The sequence below is a fragment of the Brachycentrus maculatus genome, unplaced genomic scaffold (genome assembly GCF_059751285.1).
Source record: "Brachycentrus maculatus isolate JH-2025_06_01 unplaced genomic scaffold, ASM5975128v1 h1tg000748l, whole genome shotgun sequence".
In the NCBI taxonomy this organism is placed as follows: Eukaryota; Metazoa; Arthropoda; class Insecta; order Trichoptera; family Brachycentridae; genus Brachycentrus; species Brachycentrus maculatus.
In genome coordinates, this window is record NW_028281479.1 from 26,241 (window position 1) to 43,769 (window position 17,529).

Consider the following 17,529-nt stretch of genomic DNA (forward strand, 5'->3'; position numbering starts at 1 on the left):
GCCTTCGACGATGCAGATTGATTTTACCCTTTACAACGTTGCCAAATCTATGCAACAGCAAATATATTTTTTATAAATACTGTTTCTATTATTTAAAGCGTAATGTGTTTTTATGTCAGTTGTGTACATTTTGATTTTTTTCATGACCATGATTTTTTCCTAGTTTCCAGTTGATGTTCTTACTAAGATCACTGTGCCACGAGGACATGGGCTGTTCAACGCATGAGGAGCTGAAGAGGGTATATATATAATAATAATAATAATTTGGATAATTTGTATAGCGCCATTTTCGTAAAATACTACCTCAAGGGCGCTTATAAAGACATGGATAATAATAATAATAATAGGATGATGATGATAATGAAATACAAAAAATAAATAGATTAAAACGTCGTCAATTGGTCTCGGGCCGTCGAGTCTGGAGGGGGAAAAGGTGGGCCGACAAATTAAAGCGCCTGCCTCTTGATCCCACGGGCTGGAGAATGGCCAAGGTGTTGGGCTGGACGCTTTCCCGAGCGATGGTCGTCACGCTGGAGGGCAGCTTGTTGACTTCCAACTTCCAACTTCCAGACTAGCACAGTTCAAACGGGACTTTTATCCTCTTTTTGCATGCCAGTATCAAAGTATGGTTAGATTAATAGAATACCCAAATATAAGGAGTAGATGACGAGCGCTAGATTATAATCACCCCCAAGATGTTTATTATGTTGCAGAGGAAATTAAAAACATGCACAAATTTAAACAAAATTAAGCATGCGTTGCGAGATTGGTTAGAAGAGCATTTTTTATAAATTTATATTTCTCATGTTCTTACACATTGACTATTAACATATTTTTTCATCTACTTTTCTCATATTTTATTAATATTTGATTGTATTTTTTCTTATTTCATATCATGCTAGTAAAACATAAATTTTGTTTAATAATTTTTATTATTTAAATTAATATAATAATAAAAAATCAGCATCACAGATTACGGTATTGTGCCCTCACATTACCGTAATCAATTAATTAATTAGGTTTTTTTATGAGAGTTACATTATTATTTATCTTTATTATGTACGAAGTTTATACATCAGTTAGTGGGTTTTTGTTACTTCTACTCGTAGGTTAAATCTGTGTTGATAACAGGAGGGATAATCTAGTTTGAGTTAATCATTGAATTCTCGGCATTTGGTCATTGCTAGGAGGAAGTCTTGTTAAGTTTGGTTTAGTTATGAAAGTTTGTTGGGTTAGGTAAGATTCCAGTAATTTTTGTAAAGCTAGATTAGGTTAGGTTTAATTTGGTTTAGTTATTAAGATTTGTTAGGTTATGTTAAATTCTGATACCTTGAAGAAACCCATTTGACCAGGATGTTCTCAATGGCGGCCGTTGAGATGGGTTGGTTTGATTGCTCCTCCTCGTTGTCAGCTTCTCTTCGAGTTTCATCATGTTGCTGGACTACTAGTACTTGGCACTACAGTTGTCAGCTCTTCTTAGTGTTCTTCAACGAGCTCGTGCGCTGAACCACTCGAGTGTCCTCAGCTGCTTCTCCCTGCATCGGAATGCAGTCCGTGAGTGGCGTAATGGACGAACACAAATATCGTTGTGCGCAGCGTTCGTTATGCGAGGCATCACTGTAAATTAATAATAAAATAATTATTATTGGAGAAGAAAAAAAAATGTATTTTAAGTTAATAATATAAATAAACAATTATATTAAAATGGGTGTAATGGTTACCGTGTTTAGCTACCGTGTAGGAGGTCCTGGGCTCGATTCCCTTGTGAAAATAAATATTAGTGAATTCACACTCTAAACCTGAAGCGTAGGTATCCTTGTATATTAAAAAATAAGAAATGAAGAAATTAGGATCAAAATCAGAATAGCTAAAAAATTTTTACGTCTGGTTTATAGTTGCTTATAGCAATTTCTCCAATTTAACAACAACAACAAAACTTTTGAATACTAAGATGAACGATATTTTTAAATCGGTGATTTTTACCGATGACTTTGATGGTCACCACTTTTACCGGCAACCCAATTCTCCGCAAAGTGACGACCCTGGTCCTAGTTATATTGATATTTGAATCATTACAGCTTGACTAAACGAACGTGGACTTCAAAGACAACGACGCCTGGAGGCGCGTTGCAGGAGCCTGGGTGAGGACCTATCCGACATCGGATCCGTTATGGTTCATAAGGAACTGTCACGAGAGGTGGTATCACACATGATATAACTAGCAAAGGACATTAGTACCATAAACCAAGCTAGGACAACCTTCTTCTAGTGGAACGGACGGTCTGCTGACGAATGTCAGTTTTGCGTTCTCCCAGCAATGAGCAAATGCTGACAAGTTTCTGATTGGCCTACACTAGATCCCAACCTCCTGTTCCCAATACAGATAAAAATATAACATCTTTTTAAAGTTAGAAGAAAAAATCATTTAATGATAAACCTTGTACATCGTAATAAGCAAGGTAAAAAATAGATGCAACTCTAAACTGACCATTTATTTTTGTCCTCGAAACGGGACATCTACCAATTTTTACGTAATAGTATGTATATATTCAAGAAAACACATATTTTTTCATAGTTTTTATGTATTAATAAAAAGAAAAAGAATGTTGATAAAGAAAATAATAGAAATAAATAATACGAATATGAAAAAAATATGTTTTATTTTTATTTTTTTGATAAACAAATTTTCTTGAGTATATTATAAATTTTATTAAGTGGGTTTGCTTTTATAAATTAGTTAGTCTTAGCGCATGACTCACCCGCCACCTGCTGTAGCCATATGCACCGACATCAAGCTAGGATTTGTTCAGCAAAATTACATGAAACGGCTATATGTACTACAAACTATCGTCGATTTTTTGCACTTTTTTTTTAATTGTTACCGTGTGTTCCTTTTTTTTTAAACGGGACATTTCGACGTCCCGAAACTTTAAAACGGGACGTATGGTCACTTTATGCAACTCCCATCTAAAAAAAAGTGTTTACATATTATAAGTTTTCTTATACAGTACACTCCCGATTTTCCGGGATGTATGCTGTAAAAATCCCGTATAATTGATTTCCCAGTTAATCCGAAAACATGAAGAAAATGTAGACAAATATAATTTTAAAACTGCGCTTGTGTATAATTACTTGCTTAGTAAGGCGCACGTGTTGGCAGCGTGACTCGACTAGAGACGACTAGCCTTATAAAACTTTTGCACTTGAAAAAATATTTTTTTGAGGTTGATACCACAAAGTATCGTATGAATTATATTGGGTAAGATCCGATCATTTAGATCATGGGTCGGCAACCTTTTGTTGTAAAAGGGCCAAATATTTTTCATGGGGATCAGTGCGGGCCGCACTTGCAGTAGGTATACATACAATATTTATGTACAAATATTTTAATTTTAAAAATAAAACGCTAAGTCTATATTTTAACGACATTTATTGTATTTAATAAAATCAATGAGATTCCCTTCGCTCCCTTTCTCGCTTCCTTTCACTCGATTGTGTATAATATCGTCCGTCATGTGCGTTGCGGCGAGAATCTCGCGGGCCGCACCAAGATGTCTCGCGGGCCGCAGGTTGCCGACCCATGATTTAGATGATCCGCATCAGTAAATCCGTACTCTAATACCGAAACAATAAATCTTTCGTAGAATAAATAGCACCGATAAGGCTGGAGAATTTTTATCACAAACATTATGACTAAAAAATTATAAAAAACAGGTTATCAAAGTAATTCACAAATATATTAAGCCATAAACATCACATACAAGTGAGATACTGTTATATCACTGCGGACAATAAATGAGCTCGGCCCTCAATACGTGTTACGACATTATAAGTATTATTGTGAAATATGTTTTCTTTTATAAAATATTTTTGATATAGAGAGAGAGAGAGAGAAGAGAAAGAGAAATCCATAAAGAATGTGATTCCTACCAAAGACAGACGCGGAGATGGACGAAGTGAAGCAGCGACCCAAGTCGCTGTTAAACAAAGCGGTGACTTACAAGTCACCGTCGACGGTAAGTCGCTGTTGAGCTTATCTATACGGTTTAGTTCGCTGCTTCAAGAATCGTCGCAACATATCCGAGTCCGACGCACAGTGGTCCGGTTTTAAAAATGTTGGAATTAGGGAATATCCGAAATAAAAAAAATTGCATATGGTAGAAAATCTGATTTGCAACAATATTTGTTTTGTTAAATTTTTCGTTATTTTGAGTTTAACATGGTTTAAAAAAATATTAACGAAAAATTTGTATGGAGCAGAAGTGAATTTATTTTTTTATCGATATTTCTCGTGTTCAAAATAAAACCTTTTGTATATTTATATACCTAATGCGTTCTTTATCAGCACAATTTTTATTTCTCAATATATTTGCAACCTTGGCGTTAAGGCGTAGTTAAACTTTCAATATTTTCCGGTTTTGAAAAATGGTTGAATTAGGGAATATCCGATATTAAAAAAAAATGCATATGGTAGTAAATCTGATTTGCAACACTATTTGTTTTGTCAAAATTTTCGTTATTTTGCGTTATACATGGTTTAAAAAAATATAAACGAAAAATTTGTATGGAGTAGAAGTGAATTTTTTCCTCGATATTTTCAAAAGTGTTCAAAATAAAACCTTTTGTATATTAATGTACCTAATGCGCTCTTTATCAGCATAATTTTTATTTCTCAATATACTTGCAACCTTGGCGTTAAGGCTTAGTTAAACTGAGCTAAAGTTAAACTAACAATATTTTAATTTTAATTATCTTAGGCTGTAAAAGTTTTTTGCCATATTATTTTACAGCAATAATGTGGTTTTACATTATTTATCATAACTTATCCCTACAAACGAAGTATTTTTTAACTCTGTCGTATATTTCGTGAATTAAAAAAAATAATAAATCGAATGTCAGAAAACAAATTACTTCTCTTAAATCAAGGATTTTGATATCATCGTGCACCATAATTGGTGAACCAAATCTTACCACATCACACACTGTATACATAGATCACCCGTACATACGAATCTAATGTTATTAACACTGCACTAAATCATAACTGCAGTTGCTAAAAATTATATGAAGCAAATAGACTTTCATTAACACCTACTCAATGGTGATGTTTCACCGTAATGGCTTATTTGATGAATCATCGCTGCAATTTACTGCACTTTCTAAGAATTATGTGAAAAAACTAGACTATCGTTAGTACCTATTTAATGGTAATGGTACCGTAATGACATATTTGATGAATCATCACAACAATTTACTTAGGAAATACAACAAGAACTACTTCTAAATCATACTCGATGCTGATTGGCTGAGCCAGAGTAGTTCGTGTTAGTAGTATACCTATAAATCATATAAAATATCCGCGAGTGCATACTTTTGTTATTAGCTATTCAAATATTTAAGAAGCTACATACCTGAGAACTTGACCGTGACGAGAAAAGGACCTAGAAATCATGGCTCGATTTGCCACTTATCTGGACATTTACGTATTTATACGAGAGGGAGACCTAAAAGACTACAAGCGAATGCACCGAGCAATTTTGAATTGTATTTCGCTTGACATTTCATAAGAAGATTCTGATTGGAATTTTCAAGATCTTTCACTATCAACTTGCATCGTAGATGGACCGAGGCACACGGAATCAAAAAAATATATATTAAAAGTAAATTTTTCAACTGCTTGGAGACAAGAATCAAGTGGCCTCCCTGGAATTCCGTAAATCTCGCCGAGATTTTTGAAGAAACTGAGAATTTAAATCAAGAGGATCAATATTTAGAGGAATCTGCTGACATCGTCATTGCATCTGCATCAATGGTCACTAAAGATATGGGCAGTTTTACTGAAGTTCAAACAAGAAGACCATTTGCAGACTTGGGGAACAAGCAGAAGAAAAGGCGGTCGAGTACGCTAAGTGACTATTCGGAAGAGGAATTATATTTTTCTTTGGTCACTATTCTTAAATCTAATGGAAAGGAGGCCCTTGCTTGCATCATTGACCACCTTATGAAGAATCCTGATAAAGTCCAGAATCCAGATGTCAAGTCATATTTGTTCGACAAGAAAAAGAAGGAAATTATTCAAGAAGATCAAGCTTTGGCTCTTACTACTTCATTAGATCTGTCAAAGTGGAAATATTTAACGTTGAAGGCTGCAATGTCAGATTCTCCTACTAGAAATTATTAAAAGCTAAAAAGAGGTGCTATCCTGATGCCAAAGACGTTGAAATATCTGGACACGGAGCAAAAGCAAACCCCTAAGCGCTTCGAGTGGGAATCTGAAGCTAACTAGCAAATGGGGATTCGACGGGTCTTCATCACAAAGCAATTATAAGCAAAGCAGCAAACTGACAGAATTTGATGAGTTATCGGTATTTATGAAGAGCCTTGTTCCTTTGAAGCTAGAGTCGAGCAATGTGGTCATATGGAAAAATCCGAAGCCATCTTCGACGTTTTACTGCAGGCATTACGGAAAAGTTTTTGGGCATAAACCAAAAGCTTTTCTGTGCTTTTGTGGATTTGCAGAAAGCGTATGACCGAGTTGATAGAACGAAGCTATGGAAGGTGTTATCTGAGTATGGAGTAAGCAGTAAACTTATCCAAGGCATTGCATCCTTGTACGAGGATAGCACTGCATGCATTAGGGTAAGTGGTTCATTTTCATCCTGGTTTAGCATCTCTAAAGGTGTTAAACAGGGATGTGTAATGTCACCGTGGCTGTTTAACCTATACATGGATAATTATATGAAAGAACTGAAAGATTTAAATGTTGGAGCTAGAATGAATAATTTGACTGTCTGTTACCTTTTGTATGCTGACGATGCTGTTCTTCTTGCCGATAGCAGAGAAGACCTGCAGGCGTTGGTGACAAAAGTGTATAATGTGTGCAAGGAAAGTGATTTATTGATGAATGTTAACAAATCCAAAATTATGGTTTTCGAAAGAGATGAATGTAGATCTGAGTGTGAAATATTGGTAAATGGGGAGATTTTGGAGCAGGTAAACGATTTCGTATATTTGGGTGTTTTCTAGGGGTGGAAAGACATAGAAAGGAGAGTGAATGCTGGGAACAAAGTGAATGGTGCACTGAAATCAGTTAAAGCAAATAAAAACCTATCAGCGAAAGCTAAACTGGCAGTACACAACGGAATCCTGGTTCCGACCCTAATGTATGGAAGTGAAACATGAAGTTGGCAAAAGAAGGATGAAAGTAGACTGAATGCAGTTGAAATGCGATCTCTCAGAAGAATGTGCGACAAAACGATGTATGATAGATGTTCAAATAGTGAAATAAGGAAGGAATGCAAAGCTGAGATGAGCATTATCGATAAAATTAAGAAAGGTGTGTTGAGATGGTTTGGACATGTAGAACAAATGAGTGAGGAAAGAACGGTAAAACAAATTTATGAGGCGAATGTAACTGGAAAAAAGGAGCAGAGGAAGACCGAGAAAAACTTGGCACCATCAGGTATGCCAAATACTTGAAAGCGGTCGGGTTAGGAGTCGAAACAAACGGCGGGTATTTATGAGGAGATGCATGAACGTGAAAGAGACGAAGAATGTTTGCAAAGACAGAGTAGTGGGGCGTTCTATTCTCTCTGCCTACCCCTGAGGGGAAGCGGCGTGATGGTTAGTTAGTTAGTTTGTCACACATAATGCATCTATGTTTATACAAATCGAAAAGTTAACTCGAATTTATTCCGAATTGATTAAAGATAATGTACCTACGTAATAATACGCGCTAGTTTCAAAGGTTATACATAGTCATTCACAGTGAAGCGCCCTTGAGGTATTTTTTTACGAAAATGGCGCTATATAAGTTATCCAAATTTATTATTATTATTATTACATATGTGAGAACGGAATATATCTTTATACTACATATATACATATATTAAATAAAATATTATTCTTTTTCGATGTCACTATTTAATCAGATACGTAGATACATTATCATTTCTGTGTACGTGAATAGTTAGATTTAAGTACAAACAGCTTATGAATGTAATAATCCACTGTTTTTTGTTGTTTGTCTTTTGTATAAAATGACGACGAAACCAAACTTACCAAAATGTATTGAGTCGTCCATGTTTTTTATTGGATTTCCAAATCACAGATAGTGATTATTTGGAAATATTTTTTTAGACCCTTGGATTTTCGCTGATGTGAATTAGAAGTGACTTAATTTAGAAATCCCCGTTTGTATTTCCTCCAGGTTAAAGTGTTAGTCTATCTAGACTTTTGTAATTAGGATATATATCAGCGATCTGGCATTTTTTATCCCAGTTTCGTCCATATTAAATATTTGTTTGGGCTGATCTCTGTTTGATGAATTCTGCTCTAAGACTCTTGATAAAATTTGTAGCTAGATAAAAAAAAAACGAGACTTGACACTGGACTTTCACTGGGTGTCTGTTATTTTTTTTTTTCGTACAAATTCACGTCGAAATCACGTAAGTACTTGGATTTACATTACCGCGAGAGATGTGATTGCATGTGCCTGCAGCATTTTGGACGACTTGGAAATAATGTATGTAAATAAATTGTGTATAAAAAAATATATAATTTTCATGCGCAGTACCAACGCGTATCGGATTATGATTCGAAATGAATTCAGAACGTGTTTTTATACAAAACACACGACGAACGTGCAAAAGGGTCAAAGCAATGTATGAATCAGTTATTACACACAGAAAATTTACTATACTTTTTTTACAGCATTTGTTTTTCTCAGGATCGTTTTGCAAAGTGCTGCTGACTTCATTTGTGTTTATCGATATCACTGACAGTTCCTTTTGACACGTTATTTTTGTTCGTATCGCCTTCTAAATAAGCTTAAGCTTTGTAGTTTTTAAATTGACATTTTAAATATAGAAAGACCCGATTTCTTACAACAATACATTATTGATCCGTCGTCTCGATATTCTTTGGCATTATTTCCAATCAACTTAGACATTTAAGAAAATGATAACCTCAAAACTTCCGAAGAAATATTGTTTTAGCGCAGAAGAAATATCTTAACTATATTATCCTCGCAACAACGCGAACAGTTTTCACTGTACATTTCCTGTCAGAGATCGAATCGATTCACTGTATAAACGATCGAGGGCCATCTTTTAAGATTAGCATGAGTTCTGCTGACAACCTCCATATTACTTAATTTTTCATTGATATATATTTTGTTTTTATGTCTTTGATTTTAAGTTTGGTTCATGGGTGTGAAAATTCCTACTAACCACTTTAGGAGCACGCTCGGGTGGTTATTATGCGCAAAAATACGCACACCCGAGTTAACTTGGGCAAGCTTAACATGCGTAAAAGACCACTCACGAATATACTCGGGTGAAAATAAATACGATTTATGGTATTTATCGTATGCGATGTTATTCTACAATAGTTAGTACTGCGCAGTTATAAGTAATGGAGGTTGTATGTTTTTTGTTTGAATTACGTGATTCATTCAATTCCGATTGATTTTATCAATTATCTTTTATCGATTTTATACCCTTTTGTAATGAGTGATCTTGACGATTCAGACTTTGAGTTTGCAAATTTGGATGAAAGTGACATTAAGGACAGTGTTGAAAGAGATGTGTCTTCCGATGGTTCCAGTGAAGATAAAGGTGATGAACCTAGTGTTTGGCGTCAAGTAAATATCGATCAATCAGACGTACCTCGTTCGTGATAACGATTTATACGCATTTATAAGTCATTATACAAATATCAATATCTTTTATTTCTTGACCCACGCTATGCACCATAATATCAACTGTCAGTCCCGTGCACCTTTGTTGGGCATATAAAAATTCGTCAGCGTGTCGGAGAATTTGAAGAAAAAAAAACATTTACAAAAAAGTAATGTAACACTTAACATAGTAATGTACTCAGGTAAAAGAAGTAAAACATAATGAAAATGAGAAACATGATTATAGTCAAGTATTTACTAAATAAATTACTCATAATTTATTAAGGAAGTATTTGATAACAAAATTGATGTGACAGCTGTTTTGCCTTTGCGGGTGCCAAAAAAAACAGACGGTTGAGCGCGAAATTCGTCTAAATCAAATAGAAAATAAAGCAAGAAGAAACAAACATGTACTTATGAACTTTTAACCCTATACAACTATAAACAAGCTAAATGATGATAGCAACTCCCATCTAGAAAAAAATACACAATAAAATCCGTTTAAACTTACCATTTTCTTCATATTTTTGTTAGTTAAAAAATAATCGAAACTCCATATCAGTTGTTTGACAATAGCAAATCCAGCTACGTGGCCTGAGCCAATAACAACGCAATCCGATTCATCGTCGACCCTTACAGGACAAGTTTCCTACTGTCTTTTTTCGTTGCCAAAAGGCGAGAGGACTTCAAGAGTCAAAAGCCGTGAATAAGAGAAGCATATTTCTTACATACCCCAGAATTATTTTTTATAGACTTAAGGCCCAGTATTCGATAAATCGCAACTTAATTTTCTCTAAACCCGGGTAACATCTGATGAAATTGTTTTCTTTCTTTTTAAAACACCGTTTTTGTATGGAAAAAATATTTTTTTCTTCGAAATAAATATATGGTTTTGAAAGAAAAGAGTTATTGAAAGGCAAGGATTTTAAAAGTAATGTTTTTTTCAATACATATTGTACAAAAAAGGCATATTCCAAAATATATTGCAAAAAATCTTGCAAAAATACGACCGACCTCTCGCGCGGTCGTCGGCGTTATGAATTTCAACGTTCGAGATCTCGGCCTTAAGCTCATCTCTATAGTTACGTATGTACATAGGTCAACAGTTACATTCAGTCAATTATGGATGGCAGCTTTGGTTTTGTTTTTATTAAGAAACAGTTTTTTTAAGAAATTCTTTAATCAAGTATTCGTGTACACTATTTACAATATATTTAGTACTCAGTAACAGTAATAATTGCGGAGATTCTTTTTATTAATTCGCTAAATAAACGCTACGCAGTTCGTGTCAGGGAGCGGTGGCGAGGGGCTCGCGACAGTACAGTGTAGTGCACCACGCGATACTGCACGCGGTGCATTACACTGCACCGCGCGATACTGCGCGCGTGCACTACACTGCATCGCGCGTATTGCGCGCGGTGCACTACACTGCATCGCGCGATATTGCGCGCGGTGCACTACACTGCACTGCGCGCGGAGCACTCTGCGCACGGCCGCGCAGTGCGCCATCTTCCTTCTCCCGACCGTTGACCATCTAGCGATTATTTGTCTACATCCACGAAAATACAATATAACATTCATATAACAATCGTAACAAATTAGCAAACAATAAGCACAAATCACAGAAATATTCTTAAATATTTGAAAATAAAATACTTATGTTAGGTAACTACACTATTATCGTACAAATCAAATTTTTACGGTTCACTGAATATCAGAGCGACTATTCGAATTTCGGCGTTGCACACCGCTGGCGCTGTTCTAGGTTCTGTATTTTCAGGAATTATGTAAAATATTGTTAACTGTCTCGCTCGTTGTTTTATGTGGAAGAAAAATCTACAACGACTAAACGTTTAAGTAAATAATAATTACATTTTGGAAATATCTAATAACACCCCCTCCGGACACAGGGTAGCGCAGGAGAGCATCGGGCGTGACGGGCGGTAGGTACCACAGTACACTGACGGTACTCCTCCCACTCGCAGTGTACCATAATATATGCGGATAGTGAATCCCTCCTGAGCGAGGTCTGTCTCATACGTCGTATGAAAACCATTAAATTACTTCACATCAATGTGATTAGAGCACGTTTGCGGGTAAAAGATATAAGACATCTTTCATCGGAGCTGTAAGGGAAATGGAACATAACGTTCGATTAGAAATGAGCGACACGCGTAATTACGGGATCTACGAGAACGTCATTAGCGAATAAGATTTAAGAAACATATTATCTTCACTAACAAAAGTAAACGTTAACGTATAAATCATTTAAAGTTAAGTATTTTACGGTTATTGCACTTTGAATCAACTTTGAGTTCATACTCTCTACCTTCAACAATGAAAATAACACAAAAATAATATTTATTAAATTTAAAATACAATGTCATTTATAAACCTGATGAAATCTCCCCAATAACTATTAATACTGTATAGTGACAAAATAAAGTCCGTATCCACCCTTAAGTACTTTAGTTGGTAAAAACCAGTAGGAAAGTATTGCACTCGTTTTTATTACACTTTCGACTCGTAAACCTAGCATACGTATAAACGATGTTTTTTTTTATTATTTGAACGGCACCGACATTTTGATTTTTAAGCCTAATTAATAAATGATAAAGAATAAAACATTATACCTTTTTTTCCTTTTATATTACTTTAATACGGTAACCTGGTTTTGTCATTACTGGCGTATTAAGTTTAATTAAGATTTGGTGCTGTGAGCAGTTTATTTTAAGTACGTGCGCAGTTTCCCAAGTGAACGTGTTGTTTGGATTATATTTTTCGATGCAATTTTAATTTATATACTCTGCGAATACAGAATACAGGTACCAAAGTACCAAATATTTTTGGTATCTTATTATTTATAATGCAATGAATTTTACATGTACCTATTATTTTTGTTTTACATTCCGTATTAATGGAGGAATCATGTTATTGTATGTTTCTGTTTTATGTTTGTTTTCAAAAAAATTCCTGATTTAAAAAAAATCACCTCATAATTCAGCCTCGAGGTGATGATAAAGCTAAGTAGGTGAATAGTTGCCCGAGTTGTACAGAAGTCGCCCTGATTGTCGGTGTGTGCACCATAAGGCACGCAGCGTGCAGAGTACACTACCTACAGTGGTAAAGTACGTTGACTGTGGTAGAGTACACCACCTTCAGCGGTAGAGTGCATTACATACAGTGCATGGTAGGGGGCGCTACATACAGCGGCAGCGGCAGTACACCCAACCGGCGTGCTCTACACGTGACCCGGTGACGACTCGGAAACAGAACACCGTCAGCCTCCACTACCCTCCTTTAATGTCTTATTAGATACAAATAATAATTTCGTTTCCTAGTGTTTTAGTTTTCGCATAATAAAATACTACAAACCATTTCTATCTGCCCGTAATAATGTTATTGGGTATACGAAGCCGGTGCGCGATTATTTTACATATTGATCTTATTTCGTTAAATTATTTCTTACTATAGTTTAATATTTATATAGGTACCGTGAAACAAAGTAATTCTAAAATTTACTACAAGTTTTTCGTCTCGGAGAATTGTCTATGATGAACGATCGAAATGATAGCTATCAAATTTTGTAAAAATAATATTATCGACGAGTACAACTGCTCACATATCTGAGACCAGTTTATTCAGTACGGCATAATACGTATTACATAAATAATATCGACGAAACTAAAAATAATTATGAGAATATTTAAAAAATTTTATCTTTCTATTAAGGTTGGACAATGGCGTGTACCCTCCGCACTCGGCACACTTCGGGGGCACCCAAAGTGGAGTGCGGCGGGCAGTCAGTGCGATGGAGCGCGCGGCTCGGACGTCGTGTTCCCGCTCATAAGGCACCGCGCTCGGGCTCCGGCTAGCGCTCGGGGCGCCCCGCCAGCAGCAGGCGCACCACGGTCACCTCCGTGCGTCAAGCCGCGCCGCTCACGGGGGCGGCGGGCGGGGGCGCCGGCGCGGCCGCGGGCGGGGGCGCCGACAGCGGGGGCGCCGGCCCTATGCGCGCGCCGCACGACTTGAGCTCCGTGAAGATCTCGGTGAAGAAGCCGGGCTCCGAGTTGATGCGCAGCATGCTGGCCGACAGCCGCTCCACGATGAGCAGACAGCGGTCCCAGAAGCGCTCCTTGGAGTCCTCCACGAGGAAGGGCTTGAGCGGGTAGGAGATCTCGTTGCCCATGTACGAGTAGGACAGGTAGAGGCACGTGAGCACCACGGCCTGCAGCTCCTGCTCGCGCCCGATGGTCTCGCCGTCCACCAGCTCGCGCACCAGCATGTACACGAACACCACGTTGGCGGGGTTGATGAAGGCCACGTCCTGCAACACAAGCGGACGATCGATTATCGGGAAGCCCCGCAACTCACCGACCGACTTACCGGTAATGAGATTACACCCGTTCATCGCGGTATCTGTCTTCTGTATGCGCGTATGGACAGCGAATAGATTACCATAAACGTTATCGATATTACCATCGGTCATCCGATGATGGCTTATGATGACCAAATATCATGTATACATGCATACATGAAGAAGAAGACAGATAAAAGTTTATAGACATGATGAAATGTGGCACTTAAATCGATTTCTTCTCCTGCTATAAAAATAATATCATCAATTGTTGGATTCTAACATGGTTTTCATTTATATAACATTTTATTTTGTTAGTAAATTCGTTTCATAACAGTTGTATGATGATGCAATCCTTGTTCTATCCTCATAAATATTTGTTGTTATTTTATTTTAATATACCTCGTTCATTTTGTACAAAATATGTGAGATTATGCACTTTATGTTAAAAATACGAATATAAGTATTGAATGGTAAAGTTGTGAAGATTTAAAAAAATCATAAATGGCTAACCATACACACTAATTATTTTGTTTTACACTATGTTTTTTTATTCATTTTAGTGTATAACAATTACTAAATTAAAGCTTTAAAAAAATCAGTTACAAAATACAATATGTATAACTAATAATCATAGTTATATTTGTTGTATTTATAAATGATTGATATATTATACAAACGTCAGACATTTGAATTTTAAATCCAAACAACGTTTATATTTTGGTAATGCACGAACTCCTTTGTTTACGTACATGTTAGGGACAACAAGATGTCGCGATCTGAGACTATTGATGTGCAAGTGTCACGTAGGTATGTAAATACAGTATACTGTATTATTCCTCGGCGAGCCACTCACCTGCCAGCCCTGCAGCAGCAGACTGCGGTCCACCGTGCGCAGCCACATGACGGCGTCGCCCGCCTGGAAGTCGCGCAGGCGGTGGCAGCGCTCGTGCAGGAACAGGCCCAGACAGCGCAGCAGCTCGGACGTGGAGGCTTGGATCACGGTCTTGCGAGGGCCGGGGGGGGCGACGCGCGGCGCAGCGGCCGCGGGGGGCGCCGACGGGGGCGGCCGCAGCGCCTCCGCCGGGAAGTAGCACGGCGCCACTCGCGGTATCCGTTCCGCGTTCTTCGTCTTCTCCGAGATCACGGGGTGATTGCTGTCACTCAGGGGTTGCCTGAACACGGCCAAGTTCTTGTTCTTGTTGTCCAACTTCTTCTTGTTATTGTTCGCCGTGGAGAACCTCTTCCACGACAGTGCGTTGATGAACAGCGAGTGCTTCTTGAGATTCTTCTCCAGAGCGTTCTTCTCGGAAATAATCTTGGCGCTGTCCCCGTTGCGGGTGAGCGCGGGCAGGCTGTCTCTCGAGGCGGCCAGCGCGCCTGTCCCGAGGCCCTTGTTCTCGCGGTTCTTGGCATTGTTGAGCTGCTCGTACGAGAAGCTATCCAAACTGAAGTCGGGCGGGGCGGGGCCCCCGGGCCTCCGCTCCCGCGGACTGAAGCTCAGCACGGTGCCCATCCCTGCTTACTGGGGCTGCATGTCCCGCCCACCGCGAGCACCGGACGCGCCGCTACTGTCCGCAGTCCATGCAGCTGCAGGTCACGCCGGGCTGATCGCCGGAGCCGCAGCGGCCATCGGGCGGCCGCCAGAAAACGCGAAGAATTCCTTGTCTAACTCCGCGACTCGGAGCCGTGGTCACTTTGCACTGGCGCTAGCGGGTCGATGGCGCGGCGCATGCCCCCGACCGCCGATCAATACTCGCGCGTCACGTGACTCGGGGGTGGCGGACACCACACCACCGCCACCGTCCGTGTTTACATCCAGAGACTTCGCCGTACGTTCGCACACATGCATTCCTACATACCTATACGCGTACTTACATACACGTACGAGTACATCATTTATAGCTTTTATTTAGAGTATTGCGCAACATTTTGTGCAACAACGGCCGTGTTTTGATGCTACGAACATCATAATAACATAGTACATTTTTTTTTTATAAGAACATAAATAAATTATACAATAAATAAGAAACATTAAGAGAGATGTCTCTAATTTATTTTTGAAGTGCTAGTCAGGCTTTTTGAAGTACTTATCACCGTTACTATTTTTGTCGTCTCAATCTTTGAAAATATATATCCTTTTTGGTATTTTTTATTTACCGTTTATTTACTCGTACGTCTATGTTCCGATCAGTTATGGTTAAACCATGTTGAACGCACTTTTTTTCATTTCGGTTGTGTTTATGTCACCAAACCAACAAAATATAGAAAATGCGTTATTTAGATTTTGTAGATTCTTATCAATCTGTATTACCAGGAAGTGGTGTATAAATATATAACATGTACTATTTGACAAAACGGATAAGCACTCGATTTTACAATGTAAAAATTAGTATAAACAAATAACCAAAACTATACTTGTATATTTTTTTACAAAAAATGTTAGTAATGTAAGTATATAACCACTCACCGAGATTTTTATGTCTACTGGTTTCGAGACGCCCCCATCTCTTCGTCAGGACAATCACTACCACAGCTTAGAAACAATACTCGTGTCACTACCATAGCACTATTCACACACTTAAAACTACACAAAATGTTTATCACATACGATTTTTGTCAACCCAAAGACCAACATGCACTAGGGGTTGCAGAACAAACATTCATTAAGAGTGGATGTCTGACATGCACTAGAACTATAATTGTTTTATGTACAATTGTAGACTTGTAGACTTGTATTATGTACAATTGTCAACGTAGATTAGAACTAGCATTAGAATATATCTTCGGATTGATCCGTAGCGTCCATCTGACGCAACTTAATCTGGACTTAATTTAGAGAAGATAAAATATTACGTACCTACATGTTACGCTCTTCTACGAAAAAAGGACGGATGGAACTCAGCACTTTACAAATTAGGTCGACGATATATGATAGTTTCAATATCCGTATGTGCTTTTTTTTATTTCAAATATATATTTTGATAAAAAAAAATCAATTAAACGATCGAGCAGTTCCTAAATCCAAACAACTTATTTCGAGATAATGAGAAAACAAATATTTCAATAATCACTGTAAATAAAATAATGTTGATATGTGCCCAATTTATAATGTGTACGTACGTTAACAGTTTTAGATTTTTCGATACCCGTGACGCCAATTTCGCAGTGAAGCGTGTACCTTACTAAGCCACGGAACCGTTTATTTATTTATTTATTTGATTTAGTATATGAGACGCTTATACAGAATATTATTTTTTCTCTTTGTAGTGAAATCTATCAATTTTTCATTTTATATTATTGCGCAATATAATGTAATATCCATTTTTAATATTATTTTTGTTGGATTTGCAGTTGTTTGAGAACACAATTAAATAAAACTTAATATTTTACACACAACACTCCAATTTTCATTTTTAAAGGTAATCTGGCATCAAATTGATGATCGAAATACAATGTATGAATATGAAACAATAATCGTTCTACCGACGTG

At 37.4% G+C, this 17,529-nt stretch overlaps 1 protein-coding gene across 1 annotated transcript; it reads right to left on the bottom strand.

The window, feature by feature from the left end:
• Window positions 1-10,840: 10,840 nt before the first annotated feature.
• On the bottom strand, window positions 10,841-15,850 carry LOC148300328 (cyclin-dependent kinase 5 activator 1-like). The gene is made up of 2 exons (XM_088274907.1): window positions 14,893-15,850; window positions 10,841-14,006 (listed from the first exon to the last, which is right to left on the bottom strand). The coding sequence occupies exons 1-2, from the start codon at window positions 15,550-15,552 to the stop codon at window positions 13,605-13,607; spliced, it is 1,062 nt and encodes a 353-aa protein (XP_088131033.1). The 5' UTR covers window positions 15,553-15,850; the 3' UTR covers window positions 10,841-13,604.
• Window positions 15,851-17,529: the final 1,679 nt, after the last annotated feature.